Raw genomic sequence first — 20743 nt, forward strand, 5'->3', positions numbered from 1 at the left:
AGGATGCCCATCACTCTCATCAGATTCTCAAAAAAATATGGGATCCAGGAAAAGCCATAACCAGCAGGGTAAGACAAAGATCTCTGCCAAATGCAAATAATCCTTCAAGAACAGCAGCATATCAGAACCATTGTCTCCAAGTGGGATGCAGGAAGAAATATTTATATTTGCCTGATTTATATCAGATTCATTTATGTCTACTTTTGTGCCACCTATTCACTTTTCTATTTTCATGTATGTTTATTATGTACATTACGTATTAATACAAAGTAGCACAAGTATATAATTTATAAGCAGACATATTGTCACTGAAGTTCAATTTTTTTTTTCTTTTCTTCTTTTTTATCTGAAGTTCAATTTTTAAAAATCGATATGTGTCCTGTCGAGATAGTCTGGGGGCCATGGCATGAGGGCATTATATGGGATTAACAACCCAGAATAAATGAACTTTTCACTGAAGAAAGGGCAAGAGATCCTCAGATGGGCGTGGAGGATCGGGATGGCAGGCAGCCCCCTTACCCCCGCCCCTACCCTTCCACCACCAAACACTGAAGGGCAGCAGGTGCGGATGGAGGGCTGAGGGACTTAAGCAAGTTACCTAACCTCTCTGCGCTTTGGTTTTCTCATCTGTAACATGGGGGAAATACTGGCATTTAAAATTAATTGGTATTTAATATTGGGAATTTTTAATTGGTTAATTCACATAAAGTACTGTGAACTGTGCCTGCCTTATAGTAAGCACTGCGTGTTTGCCAATAAAACTCAATGGAATAGAAACGTTGCCTTCTGAAGCTGCTGGGTGAGCATCAGGAAGGGAAGTGTTAGGCCGACTATGTACCAGTTGTACTTAATTCTCACTACAACTGAAAGGTGGTTACTGCTACCCCAGTTTTACACAGGGGACACGGAGGCTCAGGGAGAACCAGTGATCTGCCCAGGAGCACACAGCTGGTTAGAAGTAACCGAGCTAGGTTGCAAATTCAATCTCTGTGGCACCAAATCAAGCCCCACTCTTTCTACTCTACCCTGTCAAGCTCCTAGTACCCCAAGTACGAATGAGTGAGAAGAGGGTTGCAGAGGACCACGTACCCATCTTCAACAATCAGCTTTGGTGGAGGGAGGGCACAAGTTAAGAAGGGCCTCACCGCTAAAGACCGTGCCAGGGCTTGGAATGAGCACTTCCCTTGGCCTCAGAACACATGGTGTAAATCCCTGCTCCACTTGTTACTAGCTGTGTGGCCTTGGGCAAGTCACTCACCTCTCTGTGCCTCAGTTTCCTCATCTGTAAAATAGGGATAATAATGATTTGGATTATTGTGGGCATGAAAGAAAGCATCAAATCTAGAAGTATCTAGCAATGGCCTGGCATATAAGACATTCTCAACTCATATTTGCTGGATGTGACACGCCACCATCACGCCCATCACCAGGAGTAAAAGGGAGGAATAGCAATCAGGCCTGGGGCTCAGGGCTCCAACCCTCCACCTCATTGGGCACCCTCTCTTCCCAGAACAGGTAGGATTAGAGCCCTATTTTTAACTCATTGCCCGTGGGGAGAAAAAGGGGGGAGGGGAGCTAGAAGTTCTCAGGCTCCCCTGAGAACTGGTAACTCCCCACTCCACACACAAACACCTCCCTTCTACACCCCTTCTTCTGGGAGGCTGTGCCTCTCCCCTCTCCCCTTCTTGGGCCGTTCTGTCCTGCCGCCAGTCTCCAGTGTGCTGAGACACAGCTGTGGTCCAGCTGCAGAGTTCAGCCGCCACCTGGCCCTCTGCCAGAGACAGGAAGTCGGGGAAGAATTGCAAGGCTGCCTGTCTGTCTGTTGCAGGGGAGGGGTGGGCGCCGGGGTGGGCGCCAGGGTGGGTGTCAGGGGCTGGAGCTGGGCCAGAACGTGTGAATCCTTGTATCGAAAGGCCTTTGAGAGGAGAGTCCTGAACTGGTCTGCTCTGCTTTTGGAGGCTGAGGGGCCGGTGCACAGCCCTTGCAGCGGTGCCTGGAGAGCTCTGGGGGGAGGGGAGAAATAAGCCTCAGGGGCAGGAAAGAACACTGGGATGGGAGTCTGGAAACCGGGGATTTAGTAGGATATTGCAGCTAACTCATTATGAGTCTTACATTATCCCCCTTCCCCTCTCTGGCCTCTATTTTCCCATCTGTGAAACTGGAAATGATTATTGAGCAATCTGGGGCAGGCACAATTCTGAGGAAAACATTAGAAAAAAAAGGCAAAGTCCCTCCTCTCAGAGAGCTTTCTTTCTAGCACCATGTAAATAAATAATAGGTCAAGTGATGAAAAGGTCTATTAAGAATAATAAAGCCATAGCAGGGGGAAGAGAGCGAGGGGTCTGGGAAGGACTCCCTGAGACAGTACCATGAGCAGAACCTAAAGGAAATGAGGAAGGGGGCCATGAGGTTATCTAGGGGAAGCACATTCTGGGCAGAGGGAAATACAGTGCAAAGGCCCTGGGGTGGGAACACATCTGGCTGGCAAGTAAAACAAACAGACAAAAAATATTGAGGAAATAGCATGACTGGAAGGGAATGAGTGAGGAGAGATGAAAGTCAAGGCAGGTAGGGCCCCATAGGGCCCAGCTCACTGGGGCCTGAAGGCCAATTAAGAACTTTTCATGCTATGCTGAACTAACATGTAGACCCCAGGAAAGCTAGGCCTGGAGTAAGGCGGAAAGCCACCTGGTGTTGGGGGAAAGGAGAGGGCACATCAGCAACCTTTGCTCATTCACTCTAGGGCCCGGCCAGGCAGGAAGAGACAGTAACAGAATGGGACTAGGGTGAGGCATGTGAGGCCTGGAGTGAGTGAGGCATTTGGTTCACGTGCAAAACTTAAGGGGGCACCAAAATGCTCAGTAATTAAGATAAATTTTACGGCAATATTTTTAAAAATCTAAATTAAAGCCCCCCCCCAAAAGCTATGGGGGACCAAATTTTAAATAAAGGCAGGATCTGACCCTGAACTTGCACAACTCTATCCTGCTTGCTTCACCCGAATTGCAACCCTGGTACCGATAAAACTTTATTTTCAAAAACAGGCGCTTGGTCCATGGAGCTGTGTTCACTGATTTTTTTTTTTTTAATATTACATTAAAATCATATTTATCTTGGCATCCTCTTAAATTTTGCTCATTCACTTCACCCTAGTCCTGGCTCTAGAGAATAGTGAAATGATGGGGTGTGCACACTGAAAGTCCCAGTGCTTATCCTTCCTAAGGCTCAGAGAGGTGAACAGACTTTCCCAAGGAATCACAGCAGATAATGGAGCTGGGATGTGAACTGGCGTCCCACTGCCTGGCCATCACTCCCTAACACCTCTGTCCTGGATGTTGACCTTAGTAAGTGCTGATGTTTTAAAAACTTTTTATTCGAGTGTAAGAGTCATACAAAAAGAGGTGTACGTACCCTAAATGAGCAGCTTGTTGCAGTGTTCACAAACTGGGCATATCTGAGTAACCAGTATGTGGGTATTACATTTAAAGCATCCTTTTGTATTTCCAAGAAACCAGACATATTATTTAGTCAGTACCTGGCGGATTCAGAAGGTTTTTGAGATCAAACAGGCACCTTCAGACAAATAAGGCTCAGGGCAGAGCTGATCCAGAGTTTAGGTTTCCTGGGTAGGGACTGAAAAGCTTTGGGGGGCCCAGTGCTGGGGTCTGTGGTTGGGGGTGGGGGCATATGCAGGCAGAGGACGGGAAAACCGCGGGGGCTTCTCTGGACACGGTGCCCACACCCCATAGGACGCGTGGAAGCAGGTGAGGTCCAGTCAGCGGGTCCAGGTAAGCTGGTAAGAATGTAGCAGCCGCCAAAGTCTTGGCGCAGGCACGTCCCAGTGACTCAGCCGGTGCCAGGAAGTGGGAGCCCGCCTCGCTCCGCAGAGCTCCCAGACAGCAGCCTGCTCCCGGCCGGCTCCCGGGCCGCCAGGTCAGGCCCCCACAGCGCGCGGCCCGGCCCCGGGGGCGGGACCCCCGCAGTCCAGCCCGGCCTTCCCGGTCTCGGCCGCACCAGCTCCGGCCCGGCTCCGGGACGCGGTCACGGGCGGCGAAAGCGCAACTGGCGCCGTGGGGGCCCCCGTGGTCCTGGCCCCGACGGCGCCCGGAGGACCTGCGAGCGCGGTAAGGAGCGACTGGAGGGAGAGAGGGAGGAGAAGCCCGGCTCCCCGCGTCCCGGCCTTCCTTCACGCCCCGGCTTGTAACGCGGGACTCCCAGGGCTGGCCTGGCGCCGTTGCCGCCGCCTTAATTGCTTACTGGCCTTCGTGGTGTCGAGCCCAGACGCGACTCCGAGGCGGCCGGCGTCCTGTGTGGTTGAGACGCTGTCACCCCAGCGGCAGCCCCACCTGAGGCTCGTCCGGGTGGGCCGCAAGCTCCGAGCCTTCCTCCACCCCGCGGGGGCCCGAGGGCCAGAGTCAGGCTGAGGGTCCTTGAACTTTGTCGGTCTGCCTGGCGGCGTCTCCTCCCCACCCCCACATCCCCGAGGAGGAACCCAGCTCACAATTCCAGATGCGCCTCCCGGCTGGCCCCGCCGAAAGAGGACCCCTCCCTCCCCGTTTCTCCACGCACCCCCTTCTCAAGAAGGCCAGTCTGGAGCTGAAATGAGAGCTGAATTCGGAGAACCTTTCTTGGCCTCCAAAATTGGGTTTCTGACACAAATTCCCATGCACAGCTGGTAGGGATGGGAAGCCCGGGGCTGCTAAGAGGCCACGCGAGGGAAGCGGGGAAGGAGGCTGGATGGTCACTAACCGGATTTCCCGGAGGTACAGCTGGTGGCAGGGTGAGCGCGTGGTCTCTAAGCCCCAGACCGTGCCACCCGATTTCGGGCCATGGGAAAAGGGTGCATGAGTTCTTGATCACCACCTTCTTTGGAGCAACAAATTGGGGGTGGGGGGGGCGCAGTTTTTCAGAGAACTTGCCGGAGGTGATGCGATCACAATGGTTTCTCTCGCTCTCTTCTCATTTTCACAAACTTTTGTGGAGTTTAAAACAGGCCAAGGAACACGCGCAATCCCCTTCTCCTGCCCCGTGTGGCTCTGGGCTGGGGTGTGGGCGGGGGTGGGTGGGTGGAGGTTTGGGAGCCGGGGGCCCCGCTCTGAGAGCGCGAAGGAAACGCGCCGAGCCGGCTTCCTGTGGGGGCTCGGGCCACGACGCCCCGCGGACAGACGTGTCCGGCCCGGGCCACGCGGAGTCCGCCGAGGGGGAAAGGACGCGGGGGCGGGGGCAATAGGGAAGGCGAGGAGGGGGCGGGGAGAGGGTGGGCCAGGAGGAGGGGACCCGAGAGGCCAGCAGGGGAGGAGCGAGGGGGCTGGTGGAAGAGAAGGAAGAAGGAAGGGGGCGAGCGGTGCGAGCTGGCGCCGAAATGGGAAAAAGGAGCGAGTGAGAGGGGAGGGGACGCCAGGCGAGCACCGAGGAGCCGAGTGGCCCTGGCTGGGGTTCTGGCTTGGCGCCCGCAGCAGGCGCGCATGGCGGGCCCCGCGCAGTGACCCGGGCTGGGCGAAAGAGTAGCGTGCTGCTTGCACGAGTAAGTTAGTCGCTGGAGGAGGACGGGGGGAAGCGCGCGTCCGCGGCTGGACCTCCCCGGCTCCCCTTCCCCCTCCCGCCCCGCACTCGCCCACTCCGCTCCGGGTTCGTGGGTGTAGCTCGGCCCCGCCCTATGAGCCCCGTTTTCCGCAGGTCCCGGGCCGATGTCCCAGGTGAGCAGCCAGCACCCCCCTCACTGCGACGCGCCCCATGGAGCCCCCAGCGCAGCCACGGGCCCAGGTAGGAACCGGGATAGAGAGAAAGGACCGACGCGAGCCGAGTATGCGGTTGGGGCGGGGGGCCAGATGCACCCCCCGGCCCCCTGAGACGTGGGGAGACTGTTTGGCTGAGCCCGGGTCGGGTGGGGGCGAGAAATCTTGGTATCGGGGGACCGGGTGCAAGGAGAGTGGAGGGCTGGGGTGACGGGAGCAGGGCCTGGAAAGGACAAGGTGGTTGCGCCAAGTTGGCTTCAACCCTCACCTCCCACCCCCCACCCCCCACCCCCAACACCAGACATACGCCGTGTTGTCTGTCTGTCCGTCTGGGATTTGTGTCCCAACCGTTTCTGCCCAGTGTGTAAATATTTGTGGGGGCCTCGGGCGAGGGGGAGGGTGGGGTGTCTGAGTCTTTCTCTCCCTCCCTTCCCCCAGCCCAACAGAGCCCGGCGCTTCCCGAAACTTTTGACCGCCGCTGCAAGCGGCTACAGGACCGGCCCCTCCCCTCCCTCTTGCCATCTCGTCTTGCTGCTTTCCTCCCCTCCCCTGCCAACCAGTCCCCGCCACCCCCACCCTGCAAACAGAGACCCACACATACACACACACACACACACACACTCTCACCCCCACCCGGTATCCGCAAACCAAGGTTTTATGCCTCCCCCTCCCCAACTTTACCCGGGATTCTGGGCTGGGGGTTGGGGGTTGCAGGTTCCTGGGGAGGTCTGGGGTGGGGGCCCTGTAGGCCGTGTCTCCCAGTCCATTCCCCTCACTTTATAAATGCTTAAATTGAGGTTCACAGTGGGAGACAGGGTGAAGGAGAAGCCAGAAGCATCTGGGATTTGTTGTGAGGCTAGGGGAGGGGGGTAGGAGTATTGGCACAGATTTCATGACTAATCCCACCTCTAATTTAGTCTCTTTCTTTTGCCTTCCTCCCACCCACCACCCTTCTCTCTTTCTCCCCTCTTTGATTCTTTGAATAGTAAAGGGTCTAACCCTGTACCTTAGACACTCATTCCTTGCGACTTCTTGGACAAGTCCCTTCACCTCTCTGGCCTTATCTCCACATCGGCCCATAGGGGCCTGTCAGCCTGTTTCGAGAGGCCCCTCTCCAGCTCTCCGGTCTATGGTCTCCATCTAGTATGGAACCTGAAATGCTAAGCTCCCAGGACCCTGGAGGTGGGGGGTCCCCTCAACCAGAGTGAGGACAAGTAGGAGATGTCTGGCCAGGAGCCAGCACATAGTTGTGGTTAATGTGTGTCTGCTGTGCATCTTCGCTAACTCTCAGATTTCCTCCTCTCCTGCAGGAGGCCCCTGGAGCAGGGACTTCTGGGGAATAAGCTCCTTGAAGAAGTGGGCTCCTTTAGCCTGGAGAGAGAGCTGGGGGCAGGGGGCTAGGAAAGATCTTTCTCTGAGTCTGGGAACCCTCTCTCTCTCTCTTTCTCCTTCCTCTCTTTCTTGGCCTCTTGCTTCTCTCCCATCCTCCCATTTTTCCTGTCTTTCTTCTCCTTATCCATTTTCTCTCCTCTTTCCTCCACCCTCCTTCCATGATCCCCTCCCCTGTCTGTCCCATTCTTAGCCCCGGAAGGATGAGAAGGGAGCTAAATGTGCTCAGGGCAGGGGACAAGCGCCAGGGTGGACTACTTGGAGGGTTAAGTCCCAGGGTGTAATTTGAGGCTCCTAGTCCCCCCCAGCAAGCCCCCTCCCCAGCCTGGGCTGGGCCAGACAATGCTGCTTTCATAGCACCAGCCCTCACTCTGCTGCCTTGGGAGAATAAGCCTGCTGCCCAGGAAGCCCAAACCGCAGGAGACCCAGCCAAAACCCCACAGACGCCTGAAGCTGAGACCAGAATCCCCCACACTCCCTCCTGAGCACCGACAAAACAGCAAGGCCTCTGCCTTGTCCCCAGGGGCCCTGCTGGCAGGACACCCAAGGAGCAAGTCTGCCCCTCCCTCAGCTGCCCAAGATGCAGATGGGGCACTAGGGGACTTGGGGCAGCTCTGGCTGGGGCAGGGGGCCAAGTCCCCACACCCTTGGCTCCCCCAGTGGCCTCTTCCCCACCCACTACTGAGAGCCCCGGAGTCTGGCTCCCTAATCCACAGCAGATTTCTGCCCAGCACTGGGGCGTCACATTCCTGCTCTTGGTTCTAAATTGAATTTCCTGGGGAATTGGAGCCTTCAGCCCTAAAATAAAATCAACCTGACCCAGCCTAACTGACCAGCTCAGGCCCTTGCCACTCCTCAGCCTTGTGGCCTGTGACTGTGACCAGTAGACTCTAGTTAACCATGTGTGCCTTAAGGGTGTCTGACCTTCTTGGGGTTTGGGGCCAGGTGCCCTAATCCTCAGCCCTCCTTTGTTCTCTCTCCTTCCCCTGACCTGGGACATTCCAAATGCCATAACTCAGTACTCACCAACAGAGTTGTGCTGAGTGCCCACTGGAGAGTAGAGATGGATACTGACACTGCCCCTAGCCCCAAGCGGGTGAGTTGGGAAAGTTTACATTCTGGTTGAGGAGCCTGAACTTCACTACTCAGTTATAATTATCGAAAGGTAGTACTGGGTGCTGAGTTCTCAGCAAGTAGACCATTGGGAGGGGGCCCAATGGTCTTGGGGGGTCAGGAAGGCTTTCTAGAGGAAGAGGTGAAGCCTGCGCTGGATCGTGAGGATGGATTGGATCTGGAGAGTGGGAGAGGGAAGGGTAGGGTCTTCTGGCCAAGAGGAACATGTAAGCATGGATGGACTGGTCAGAAGGCCTGATGGTGGCCCGGGTCCTTGGAGAGGCAGTCTTCCTAGAACACAGGATCCTTGTAAACTGATTACCCTGAAGAGGTAGACCGAGGCCTGAATCCCAGGCCAGGGGGTGATCCAAGTGTGTGGTTCCAGCTGCCACTCTCTGGCCAGATCAAGTCCTGGGCTTCTTTCTCCAAAACAGTCAGAGCTCCAAGGGGGAAGGCCAGGTCCGCTGCCCACAACAACCACGGAGGCAATGGAGGACCTGGTCTCTCTCCACCCAGCCAGAGCCCTGGTGGCTGGAGCCCCCAAGGACATTATCCAGGCTTGGAGTGAGTCCATCCCACCTGAAAGAGTTCCCCTACACGCTCTAGGTCCACCTCGCAACTCGAGGTACTGACCAGAAACTTAGCCAGTGTCAGGCGGGGGAGTTTTAAGGCAAAGGGACTGCTGCCTTTCTGTATTTCCCCCTTGTGGATAGGGACCCCTGAGCAGAGGATTCCACTTAGAACTGTCATCGGCGTGTAAGACACCCACCGCACCCCCGGACAGATGGAGCAGGTGTGAGTCTGTGGGCAGATGGCTTCACCTGGGAGGAAGGGGCCTGAATCATGGAGTTCAGCTCCCCCCCACTTCACTTTGGCAGCGCACCTTTATGAAGGACGGAAATTGCACATGCACACAGGGGTCCTTCTTGGCCTTTGCTGGCCACCCTTCCCTCCTGCCCACTCCACATTTCTACCCTCTTGAATGTCTCTGAAGGAATTTCTCCTCCAAGATGCCCTCCCTGCTATGGCTGGATGGAAGAAAGCTGGGCTCTTTGGCATCTTGAAGTGTGACACGTGGCCTCAGCCTCTTGCCTGCTGTTCTGCTCTGTCCGCTGCAAGCACGTGCTGTTTCTTTGTCCGGTGCCTCGGGATCCGGGCCCTGCGTGGCAGTGTTCTCAGTCACAGATCAGGTCTTCCTGTGCTTTCTTATTCCTTCTCCTTCTGCTTCCGTGTATCTGGCACTTAGGACAATTTCCTCTTCTGCCTTCAGTGTGTGGCTTCCTGAGACATCTGCTAGGTCCCCTCTGCTGCCCCACCCTCCTCCAGGAGATCTGCCCCTCTGTTTCCAGGTCACTGTTTCCAGACTTGGTTTTCTTTCCTCTCCAGAGCTGATGGTCACCCTCCTGTGGCAGGTTTTCTGCAGGAGGGGTTTCCTGGCATCTCAGCTCAGCTCTGTATCGTTTCCTGTCCCCATCAGATTCAAGGTCGCCAGCCTTGTAGGTGCCTATCAGGAGACTGCCTCAAGAGTGGAGACACTTTGGGTGAGGATGGTGGAGATGGGGCCTCCCTTCTCCCTAAACTCTGATGCCCACCTTCTTCCCACTAACCCTGGGGGCCTGAGAGCAGCAACACTGGCTCCCTGTGTACAGGACCCATGGTGTCCTCCTGTGCACCTTGGTGACCCCCAGAGGAAGCCTGGAAAATGACTCCGATGGCCCGCCATGCCCCAGCTGTCGGTTTAGCTCACCAGCCTCAACCCCACCAAGCAGCTTGCGGTTCCCTTGTTCACTCGGAGGTCTGGGTTCCTACTGTCCTCAAAATTCAAAATTCAGGGTGGGCATTGCCTTCTCCAGTTAGCCTAGCCACACACACCCCCGACTAGGCTGAGGACCTATCTTCTGTGTTCCCATAATTCCTTTTTTTTTTTTGTAGCACCTACTGTTGACATATTGCAAGGTACATAGTAGGTGTTCACTTAATAAGTGTTAAGCCAAACAGCACAGAATAGAAGGAAGGATGGACAGAAGGGAGGGAGGGAGGGAGGTTGGTTCATGAATGACCCCCTACACACTAGACACCGTTGTGAGCTTTCCATTTATTCCCTGAAACCCTGAGAAATAAGCTCCAAGATCCGCCTTTACACACATTGTGGCCCAAGTTTTGGTAACATGCCCCAGCTGGTAAGTGGTAAAAACCAGGGCTTGGATCTTGCAGCTCCTGGCTCTGGAACCTTTCATTCTGCCACTGGAAAGGGTCAGGACACCTGTTTCAGGGCCCCAGGCAAGGTGCTTCTGGAGGCCACAGTCTGCAGCTGGGAGGGTTGCTCCCTTCCTGGGAATTAGAATGAAAGCCTGGAACCTCCCTGTTTGTTCTAGTGAGGTCTGAGCTGGGGTGGCTCAGGCTCAGGGCTAGAAGAGATGCCATCTAGCAGGCAGCCTCTTCCTCCTTGGGTGCCGTCTCCCCTTGCCTGCTCCACCCTGACCCAGCCATGTGATCTTGGAAGAGCAATCTGGCTTCTCCGTCTTTAACCTGGGACCTCCATTTTTTCTGGTCCCCCATGCTTCCATTTTCCCTTTGGTGCCTCCCTGGGATCCTACCTGGCATCCGGCCTCTTGTTGTTCCTGGGCTCAGGCTGGTGGTACCTCATGGGGTGGCATCACCCTAAACTGAAGCTCCATGCCCATTAAGCTATAGCTCCCCATTCCCATAGATATTTATTAAATATCCCATAGATATTTAATACCAATGGAATCATGTAATATTTGCCCTTTTGTGTCTGGCTTCTTTTACTCAGCATTGTGTTTTCACAATTCATACTTTTTTACTCTCTGCTGTATGTTTAACGGCCTCCAGTCTCTCCCTCTTTTCTCCAGTGCCCTCTGCTTTCCTGTTCTCTGGCCCTTCTCTCTTTTGCACCTGAACCCTTTCTCTCTCCGTCCAGCAGCCTCCCTCCCTTTGGTCTCTACCTCAGTTATTTCCCATTTCAGTAATTCTCAGGCCTACCCACTCCTCACGCCCTGCGTCCTCTCTCACCCAGAACTTGGGGTAGAACCAGCTCTGGGACATATCCTGAGGGCAAAGGAGGGGCAGACGGGCCCCTTCCCACAGCAGGGCCTCACACAGACCCCTCCAAAGGCTGCCGAGTCTCCCTACTGATGGCACAGTTCTCACCCTCTCTGTCCTTTCCCCTCTGTCCCCCCTTCCCCATCTCGCAGGACAAGTCTGACACTCCCAGGTGCACTCACCCACCTCCCTGAACCTTGCCACCCTCACATTTTCTCCACTTTCCCTCTGCTTCAGGCCTCCGCACCCTGTGGACTGCACCTTGGGGCTACAGGTCCAAAAAGCAGATGAGGCTGGAGAAAGCCCACCTCTCTGCCTCTCCGGTGCAGAAGTGGGTACCCTGACCAGCTCCTGTCAAGTAACTCTGCAGCCCTCCAGGTGTGCCGGGAGCTCCGGCCCTTCCCTCCTCCCTGCTCCAGCGCCTGTCTCCAGCCAGGGCCTGTGGTTTTCCCTGGGCAGGTGGGAGCATGCCCGCCCAGGCCAGTCTCTCTCTGTGCTACCCACATGGGGCCTATGGGGCCTGATTCCACCAGCCCCGGGGAAGCAGGGTCTTTGGTGCAAGACTATCTCAGGGGTTTCTGAGGGTCAGAGGCTATAGAAGGATGTTCAGGGGCCAGCAAGAAAGCTGTACTACTGGATCTTCTCCTCCAGATGTTCCTATTCTCTGACCTCTAATTATCTCCTTCTGTTCATTTGCTCTCTCTCTCCCTCTCTCATTTGGAGGCAGCTCAGAGAAGGACACCATAAATGAGCACCTCTCTGTTCTCTGTGATTTATTCCATTTCCTGGATCTCTGTCTCTGGGTGTGTCTCTTTCTTGGTCCCTGTGTGGTGAGTGTGGGTGGGAGTTTTAGTCTCCGGGCTTTTCTGCTCTTTCGCTTCATCTTTCTCTCCTCCCTTGTAGCTCTGCCTCTCCCCACCTCCTTTTGGTGTCTTTCCCTCTGTGAGTCTCTTTGTTTCTGTGTCTCCGCTGCTCCTTTCTCCCTGCGTGGTGGGGCTGGCGGTGGTATACGTCCTCTTGGGCTCACTGTCATTCCCGCTTCAGGACCTGGGGTCTCAGGGATGCTTGACTTACACCCGGCACCTGGCAACCACCCCAGCCCGGGCCCTGCCCGCAGCCCCTGGCTTTCCTCTCCTTTCTCTCGCCTCATCCCGCATTGCCCTCCCACTCCCAGTGGCTGAGAGTGTGGGAGCCAGGGCCCCTTTCTGCCTCTCTCCCTCCCCTCCCCCATAACCTTCTTCCCCTGAACCCAGGGGGCCCTCGACCTGGCGCCTCAAGAGTTGTGGGTTTGAAGGTGGCTCCATTTCTGCCTTCCGCCCACCCTGCACAGAGGGGCCGAGTTAAGCGCTGTAATTACATGTGGCTGCGGTTCACCTCCTGCCCGGCCCTCCTGGGCTGGCTCCCTCTCTCTCTGCCCTCTTCCTGCCTGGAGCCCTGTCTCACGGCCGGAGCCTTCTCCTCATCCCCACGTCTCCCTCTGACTCTTTCTCTCACTGTGACCCTCACTCTCTGACTCAGTTTCTCACTGTCTGTCTCCCTGTTGCTCTCTCTGTATCGTGTTCCCTTTTTCCTCGCTTCTGCCTCCGCTCAGTCTTTATCTTTATCTCCATCGCTGACTTTCACTGTATTGGAGTCTCCCGTCCCCCTCCCTGTTCAGGGCTGTCACTGGGTTTCTGTGGCTCTCCTTCCTGCCCAGTCTCCCATGGTCTGATGTGCTATCTGTCTTTGCTTCTATCTTTCACTATCCCTTCGATTCTTTCTCTCAGTATCTCTCCATCAGTGACCGTCTCATCTATCGGTTCTGTGTTTCTGTCCCCTCAATGCTTCCCTTTGTACTACACATGTCTGGCCCCTCCGCCCAACATCGCATGCACACACACACTCACAGATCAGTTGTGGCTCTGGAGCTTCCTATTTTGGAATCTGGCGCTGGTGACAGACATGGGAAAGGGCTGGGCGACTGGTGCAAAGCTGAAAACGGGGGCTCACCGGGAATCCTGGGCTGCGGGAAACAGGAGAGCACCAGAAAAACAGGCCTTGGTCATCTGCTTTTTCCCTAGCCCAGACTCCATCCCTCCTACCTGAGCTGGAGGTAGTAACAGGGTCAGCTCACCCTGCAGAGGCAGCACCAGAGGAGGGCTCCCTGGAGGAGGTGGTGCACCCCATGCCCCAAGGCAATGGCCCTGGGACCCACCCAGCCCTGGACAGCACTGACTTCGACGTCCCCACAGAAGCTGTGACACGTGAGTCCTAGCAAGCTGGGGGTACTGGGGTGGCTGCATGTAGGAGTTATACTAGGGGTTCAGGTGGATTTGCAGAAATGCAGTGGGTGTCCATGGGTGCCTAGCCCTGGGCCAGGGCTTTGAGGGAAGTAGTGTGGCCACTGGGAAGGTGTAAGACACTGTCACTGCCCTTTTTGTTTAGGAAGAAGATTCCATGTACGAAATAATTATTAGGCAAGGGAGTGTGGACAGGAGAGCACAAGACTGTATGCAAAGAGCCGTCCTCTCCTCAGGAAGAGGGCTGGGGGTCCGGGATAAGCCTGATGCAGCCTTATCCTTCAGGGCATTGAAGGCAGAAGGAAAAAGAGAGGCGACCCCAAGTGCCCTAGAGAGAAAGAAACAAAATTCATCTCCTTTCCCAGACTGGGCTCCAGGTCCCCAAGCCCCATCCTGGGAGGGAAGGAACTCTCCATTCTCACCCTCAAGAGCAGGGAAGGGGCAGCCAGAAGCATCTCACAATGACTGATTACTAATCCCCCCAATCTACAGGCAATTTTCCCTTCCCAGCTATTTTTCCTGGAATGATCTCACATACTCTCCAGATCAGCCTATGATGAGGCAGCAGGATAGCACTCGCCAAGCTCATTTTACAGATGGAGAAACTGAGGCACAGAGAATCACAAACTGGGGAGCTCAGGTTTCCTGGCCCAGTGCTCTTTCCTGTGCCTGTCAGCCCAGCTGGCACAGCTTCAGCCAGGGCATCTGGGGCTAAGATGGACTCCCTGGAAGTCAGGGTTACTAAATCCTGCTAGCACACTGCCCTCGGCCTCCTCCAGACACACCCACCAGCAGAATTGAGGGAAAGAGGTCAGTGCTGTGGCCACAAAGGAGGGGGCTGGATGGGAGTTGGATAGACATTCCTTGTGTCTATCAGCCCTTAGTGTTTGCTCTGTGACTCAGCCCCCACTGCCGCCCCCACAGCCATGGCCACAGGCAAGCTCTGTGTCTGTCCACACCTCCCAGAGCCTTCAGCTCGCCACACACTGCTGTCCTCTGGTCACTGTGCCCGTGTTTAGGCAGGGGCACAGACGCTGGCTGAGGACTCGGCCCAGTCACCCTCTTTGGGGCCAAGTGTGTGTTGGGGGATTGGCAGGATGATTCAGGCCTGGCCACTTCCCGTGGCCTTAGCCCTGTTTACCCAGATGCAGGCACCAGCCACGCCTCTGCACCAGAGGCTCCCAGCGTGGAACCTGTCCAGGGCCATCCTCCCCCAGACTCCTCCACCTTGTCCTGGTCTCCTTTCTCCCACTCGCCATCCCCTGCCTCCTCCACTTTCTAGTTATGGGACCTCAGCCTGTTTAAATCTCTCTGGCCTCAATTTTTTTATCTGTGAAAGGGGCCAACAATAGAACTATTGTGATGCTTTTAGGAGTTACTATATATCAAAGCTCTAGCATCATACCAGGCATGTAATAATCACTCAAAAAAAGTGTAAGCTACTAGTCATAAGAGTAATGACTGTCGAGATAGCAGCTTATTCATCAGTCCCTTGACAGCCAACCTCTGCCCCCATTATTGCCCTCTGAGCCCTAGTTCCCAGCCTCCAGTCTTATCCCACCTCTGCTACTTACAAGCTGTGTGACTTTGGTCATGTTACTGTACCTCTCTGAGACTCATTTTCCTCATCTGTAAAGGAGGATAGAGCCCTATAGAGACACTATGAAGACTCAGTAAAAGAACCATCAGCACACCAAGTGCTCAGAACAGTAGCTGGCACACAGTAAGTGCTCAATCAGTGCTCCATGTTATGGCATCCACCGTTACTAGAAGACCCAATCCTCTCAGTCAAGGGAAGCATGGAGGTCGCCTTTCCCTCTCCTCAGCCTCCAGGGGGTCCAGCTCCGGTTCTTGGGGGGCCACAGTGCCCCACATTTACAGAGGGGGCCTCAGGGGTGAGGGCCCCAGCCCCACACACATACATACCTGTCCCCATCTCTCGAGAACAGAACAGTTGGCCATCCCTGAGGGAGGGAGGGGAAGGAACCCGGCTTCAGGGGGATCTGCAGGGTGAGCTTACTTGCACTCTACTGACAAAGCTGAAGTTTGATCCCTCAGTCTGGGATGGAGACCCAGAGCTTCTGGTCTTGGGGGTCTCCCTGCTGCTGCCCCTTTCCCTTTCTTCTCTCCCTCCTCACCCCTACCCCAAGGGCCCCTCACCAAACTCTTCCTGCCAGCTGCCCCCACAGAAGCAGGACAGGGTGGGGGTGTGTTGGGGGCAGGAGGTTTGAGCGGGAGAGCTCAGAGGAAGGAGCAGGAGATAGAGGGGCTGCTGTGAGGAGCCCCTGGATTCCAGGGGCAGGGCGTACATCTCCAAACAGATGTTTCCAATAAATCAACCAGCACACGAAGGGCAAAAACAGCCGGGGGCTTGGCAGAGGCCAGGATGAAGGTTAACTGCTTCACTGCTGTCCTCCCCCACCCAGGCTAAAGCTCCTCCTTCCCTAATCCCAGGATGTCAGGTTCAGGAGAAGAGCTTTCATGTAGGGGAAGAAGGATGGGTCCAGGGCTCTGAGCCCTTCCCCTTGCTTGAACCTCTGTTTTTTCCAAGAAACAAGGCGGGACGGTGCTGTAGGCTGAGTACTGGACTGGGGGTCAGAAGCCAAGCCCAGCTCTGCTGCTATTTCATAGTGTTCCCCTGGACAAGTCACCTATCTTGGCCTTCGTATCTCCATTTGCACAATGCAAGTCTGGCTAAGTGGCCTGTGACGTATGTAAGAGTAAGCCAAGCAGAATTAGAGCAGGGTCCTGGGAGGCTGTTTGGCTCCCAGCCTTTCCTCATTATCCTTTCTCTTCATCTCTGCAGGCCAGCCTCAGGGGAACCCCTTGGGCTGCACCCCACTACTGCCCAATGGCTCTGGCCACCCCTCAGAGCTGGGTGGTGCCAGGCGGGCAGGGAACGGTGCCCTGGGTGGCCCCAAGGTTCACCGGAAGTTGCAGGCGCATCCATCTCTCGCCAGCCAGGGCAGCAGGAAGAGCAAGGGCAGCGCTAAATCTGCCGCCTCCCAGATCCCCATCCAGGCGCAGGAAGGTAAGCGCCTCCTCCTCGTGGGGGAGGTTCCCAGGGCTGCTGGTGAGAAATGCAGAATCTCAGCTGCCCCAGAATCTCAGCTGCCCCACTCCAGTCGGAATCTTAAGCAGGGGTGGGGGGGGGGGGCTGTGTTTTAACAAGTCCTCCAGAGAGTCTAACACATGCTCAAGTTTGAGAACCCTGCAAAGTCCTCCTGTTGGCTACAGCAAGGCACACCTATCTGATCAGGGCCAGCTCCTCCCAGAGTTGCTGTAACAAGGAATGGAGCCAGCTGGGTTGATCCAGGTTAAGCTCTGGAAACTGACGTTTTCTTGGAGTGTACCATCTGTTTAGTGAGAGCTGAAGAACACTTAGCAGAATAAAATGATGTTTGGTCAGATGTTTAGTTAGGGGGTGGGGTGGGGGGCATTCAGCCCCCCCCACCCTAACAGGCGTTGATTCCTCATGGGGCTGCAGCTGCCGTAGCCCACTGGCTGCCTGACCTTTACTCCTGAATCTGTAGGTGATTCCGACCGTGTTGAGCGACCGTGGGCTGGACCTCTGCAACCAGGATTCAGTGTATAGCCATCCCATTTGTGCCTAATCTGTTCAGAAACTCTTCGACCTCTGATTCTACCCAGCAGTCTTATTTATGAAGGAGATGGTATTTGTTTCCTTGGCTGTTCGAGCAAATACCATGCAGTGGGTTGGCTTGAATGATGGGAATTTATCGGCTCCCAGATTTGAGGCTAGGAGAAGTCCAAAATCAAGGCGTCATGAGGACAATGCTTTCTCCATAAGACTGGCGTTCTGGGGCTGGCTGCCAGCCATCCTTGGCACTTGGCTTTTCTGTCATGCGACAATGCATGTCGTGGGCTCTCCTGATTTCTCCTTTCTCTTCTGGGTTCCGTTGAATTCAGTTTCTGGCTGCTGCCTCTGTGACTTTTTCTCTCTCTCTGACTTCCCCTATAAGGCCTTCAGGTGTAGAATTAAAACCCATCCTGGGCCACATCTTATGTGAAGTGACCTCATCCAAAGATCCTATTTACAAGGGTTCACACCCACAGGAATGGATGAAGTTTAAAAACATGTTTTTCTGGGGTACATACAGCTTCAAACTACTGCAGGTGTGTTCGTTCCTTTAAAATTCACTGGGCATCTGTCATGTGCCAGGCGCTGTGCTGTGTGCTAGGTACAGAGATAAAAGGCCCAGGCCAGACCCTTGAGAAACTTTCAGAAGAGAGACCCAAGCAGGTAATCATCATACAGTGTGGTAAGTACAGGGATAAAGCCACACACCAGGAATTATGTGAGCACAGGAGGACACCTGCACCAGCCCAGAAAGCTGGGAAACGAAGTCTGGGAAGGCTTTCCGGAGGAGGTGACACCTAGGTCTGAAGAACAAGTGGGAGGATCTAGCCAAGGGAGCAGAAGCAGGAAGGTGAAAATTGGCTCTGTGTGGCTCGATTATGGAGTTCAAGGTGAGGAAAGTGGGAGGTGAGATTTTGGGCAGGCAGGGCTCTTGGAGGGCCTGGTAAACCGTGCCATGCACCTGTTCTTTATCAGGAGGGCAATGGGGAGCCACTGAAGGGTTTTAAACAAGGTAATGGCCTCATCAGATTTGCATTTGAAGAGAACTACCTTGATCTGTCATCTATCATATCCAGAGGCTCTAGCTGTATGAGACCCTGATTCCTCCAGGCAGAAACTGGGAGGGGGTGGAGTGGGCAGTCAGACCCTCCAAGGCAGAATGAGACCCCAGAGAACCAGCAGCCTTATACCAGGGGCCTAGGTGGTCAGAAAAAACAGGACATTGCCCCATGGCCTAGCTCCTGGGCGGGGTGCTAGCCTCACCAGTTCCCAGCTGTGTACCCAAGGACAAGTTCATGAATTAATACATTTATTTTTTTTATTTTATTGAGCACTTACTATGTGCCAGGTACTATTCTAGGGTCTTGTAATATGAACAAAACAACCAATAAATGAAAATTATGTAAGATGTTGGAAGGTGAAAATTGCTTTGGGAAAAAGGCAAAGAAGCGGGAGCAGGGAGGATTGTTGAGATGGAGTGGGCAGGTTGCAGTATTAAATAGGGTGCCCATGGAAGGCCTCACTGAAGGGATGACTTCTGAGGAAAGAAGGAAAGGAGATGAGTGAGCTGGCATGAGGAAGGGCATCCCAGGCAGAGGGAGCAGTGCCTGCGTTACTACCAGGGGCCCTGCAGCAGGGCCAGCCAGCAAGTGGGAAAGCAGAGGGAGGGCACAGAGAGGGAGCAGGGCCTGGATCATACGGAGCCATGGGGGCCATTACGAGAACTTCGGTTTTTACTCGGGTGTGGTGGAAACCATGGCGGGGTTCTGTGAGAGGAGAGACAGGATCCGACCGAAGAGTTTAAAGGGTCCGCCAGCCTGCTGTGTGGCGAGAGAAGAGGTGCAGGGGAGGTTAAAGCAGGGAGTGGGGGAACCAGTGAGGAGGCTGCGGTAGTCACCCACATAACCCGAGTGGGAAGATTCTGCATCTATTCTGAATGACTTTCTTCTCTGTGCCTCAGTTTCCTTATCTGTAGAGTGGGGCTAAATTGTCACCCCCACCTCACCAAGTTGTTGGAAATCTAATGAGTTTGATGCATGGCGCTTACAACAGTGCCTGAAACATACCAACTCTGTGTGTTTGCTAAATAAAGGGTAGTTAAGATTTAGACTGCCTGGGCTCACACTCCCACCCTGCCACTTGTGGGGTGGATACAACTAACACACACACACACACACACACACACACGCCTCGGGATCATCAACTGTAAAGCAGGGCTCCTGATGGTTCCCACTCATTGGGGCTGCCGGGAGGGCTGTGGAGCTGTTGCTGGGTCCCCCATGTCTCTCACCATTCCACACACACACCCCATCCGCTCTCTCTTGCAGATTGCTGTGTCCACTGCATCCTGTCCTGCCTGTTCTGCGAGTTCCTGACACTGTGCAACATTGTCCTGGACTGCGCCACGTGCGGCTCCTGCAGCTCCGAGGACTCGTGCTTGTGCTGCTGCTGCTGCGGCTCGGGGGAGTGCGCCGACTGTGACCTGCCCTGCGACCTGGACTGCGGCATCCTGGACGCCTGCTGCGAGTCGGCCGACTGCCTGGAGATCTGCATGGAGTGCTGCGGGCTCTGCTTCTCCTCCTGACCTGCGACCTGTGTCGGTGCCAACCGGGCTCGTCCACGTGGCGCCGGCCCCTGGGGGCTGACACCCAAAGCTCCATCAGCCCCCTCCCCTGGTGCTCCCCCACCCACCCAGTGCCATCAGAACCCCAGCCCCGGTGGGAAGCGGGGCACCCAGAGGGGCCACCTCAGTCCGGGGAGCCGGACCCACTGCAGAGATCAGCCACTGGGTCCCAGGGCCAGACCTGGGGGGCTCGGACAAGCAAGGGGATGGGTGGGGGTGGGTGAGGGCGTTCCTGGACCAGGTGCCAGGGCGGCGGAACACTGTGAAAGTTAGGGGAGGGGGCAGGAACATGGGAAGGCAGGGCGGGGGGCTGGGGCTGTCTGCTTCTCTACCTCTCACTGCGCCTGGTGCCGGCATCCCCCTCGTTATCCCGGGCTTAGAGAACAGCAAAATGTGAAAAGAGACCCTGCCCCGCCTCCCACACACACACCCAGTCTCCTTCCCTGGGCTTTTGTGGCGGCTCAACCCACACACTGACCTGAGAGGACCAGGCTGGGCATGGGACAGGAGGGGGGACAGTATGGAAAAGACTGGAAGGGGAGAGGGAGGGGATGGGGGGGAAGGTCTGTTCTATTTGTTGCTGTAAATAAAGATACGTGTCCATCTCTGGTTTCTTCGTTCCTCCTGGGTAGTTTCTGTAGACCAGGACTCTCAAAAGCAAACACTGCTTCCCCCCCCCCCCGCCAAAACCCCTAAAGAGCACCCCCTTAAGGCTTCCCTCCCTTCTGAGCTTCCTTCCCCTCCTGCTTTTCTTATCCAGAAACCTGCCTTGCTCCTTCACATTCTCCTCCCTACTTCATGTTCTCCCCTAAGGGAAGAAAGAGAGAGGGGTTACCAGCACCCCATCACTAGCTCCTCTTTCCCACCAAAGGGAAGGAGAAGACCAGAAAAGGAAGAGTTAACCCTTGGCATGGAATTAATTAACAACAGATGTGTTCAG

General features: G+C 55.2%; 1 protein-coding gene across 1 annotated transcript; it reads left to right on the forward strand.

The window, feature by feature from the left end:
• Positions 1–5326: 5326 nt before the first annotated feature.
• MDFI (MyoD family inhibitor) lies at positions 5327–20398 on the forward strand. The gene is made up of 5 exons (XM_077159219.1): positions 5327–5524; positions 5677–5763; positions 13361–13543; positions 16386–16610; positions 19508–20398. The coding sequence occupies exons 2-5, from the start codon at positions 5688–5690 to the stop codon at positions 19762–19764; spliced, it is 741 nt and encodes a 246-aa protein (XP_077015334.1). The 5' UTR covers positions 5327–5524; positions 5677–5687; the 3' UTR covers positions 19765–20398.
• The last annotated feature ends 345 nt before the right edge of the window (positions 20399–20743 follow it).

The sequence above is a fragment of the Tamandua tetradactyla genome, chromosome 5 (genome assembly GCF_023851605.1).
Source record: "Tamandua tetradactyla isolate mTamTet1 chromosome 5, mTamTet1.pri, whole genome shotgun sequence".
Taxonomy (NCBI): domain Eukaryota; kingdom Metazoa; phylum Chordata; class Mammalia; order Pilosa; family Myrmecophagidae; genus Tamandua; species Tamandua tetradactyla.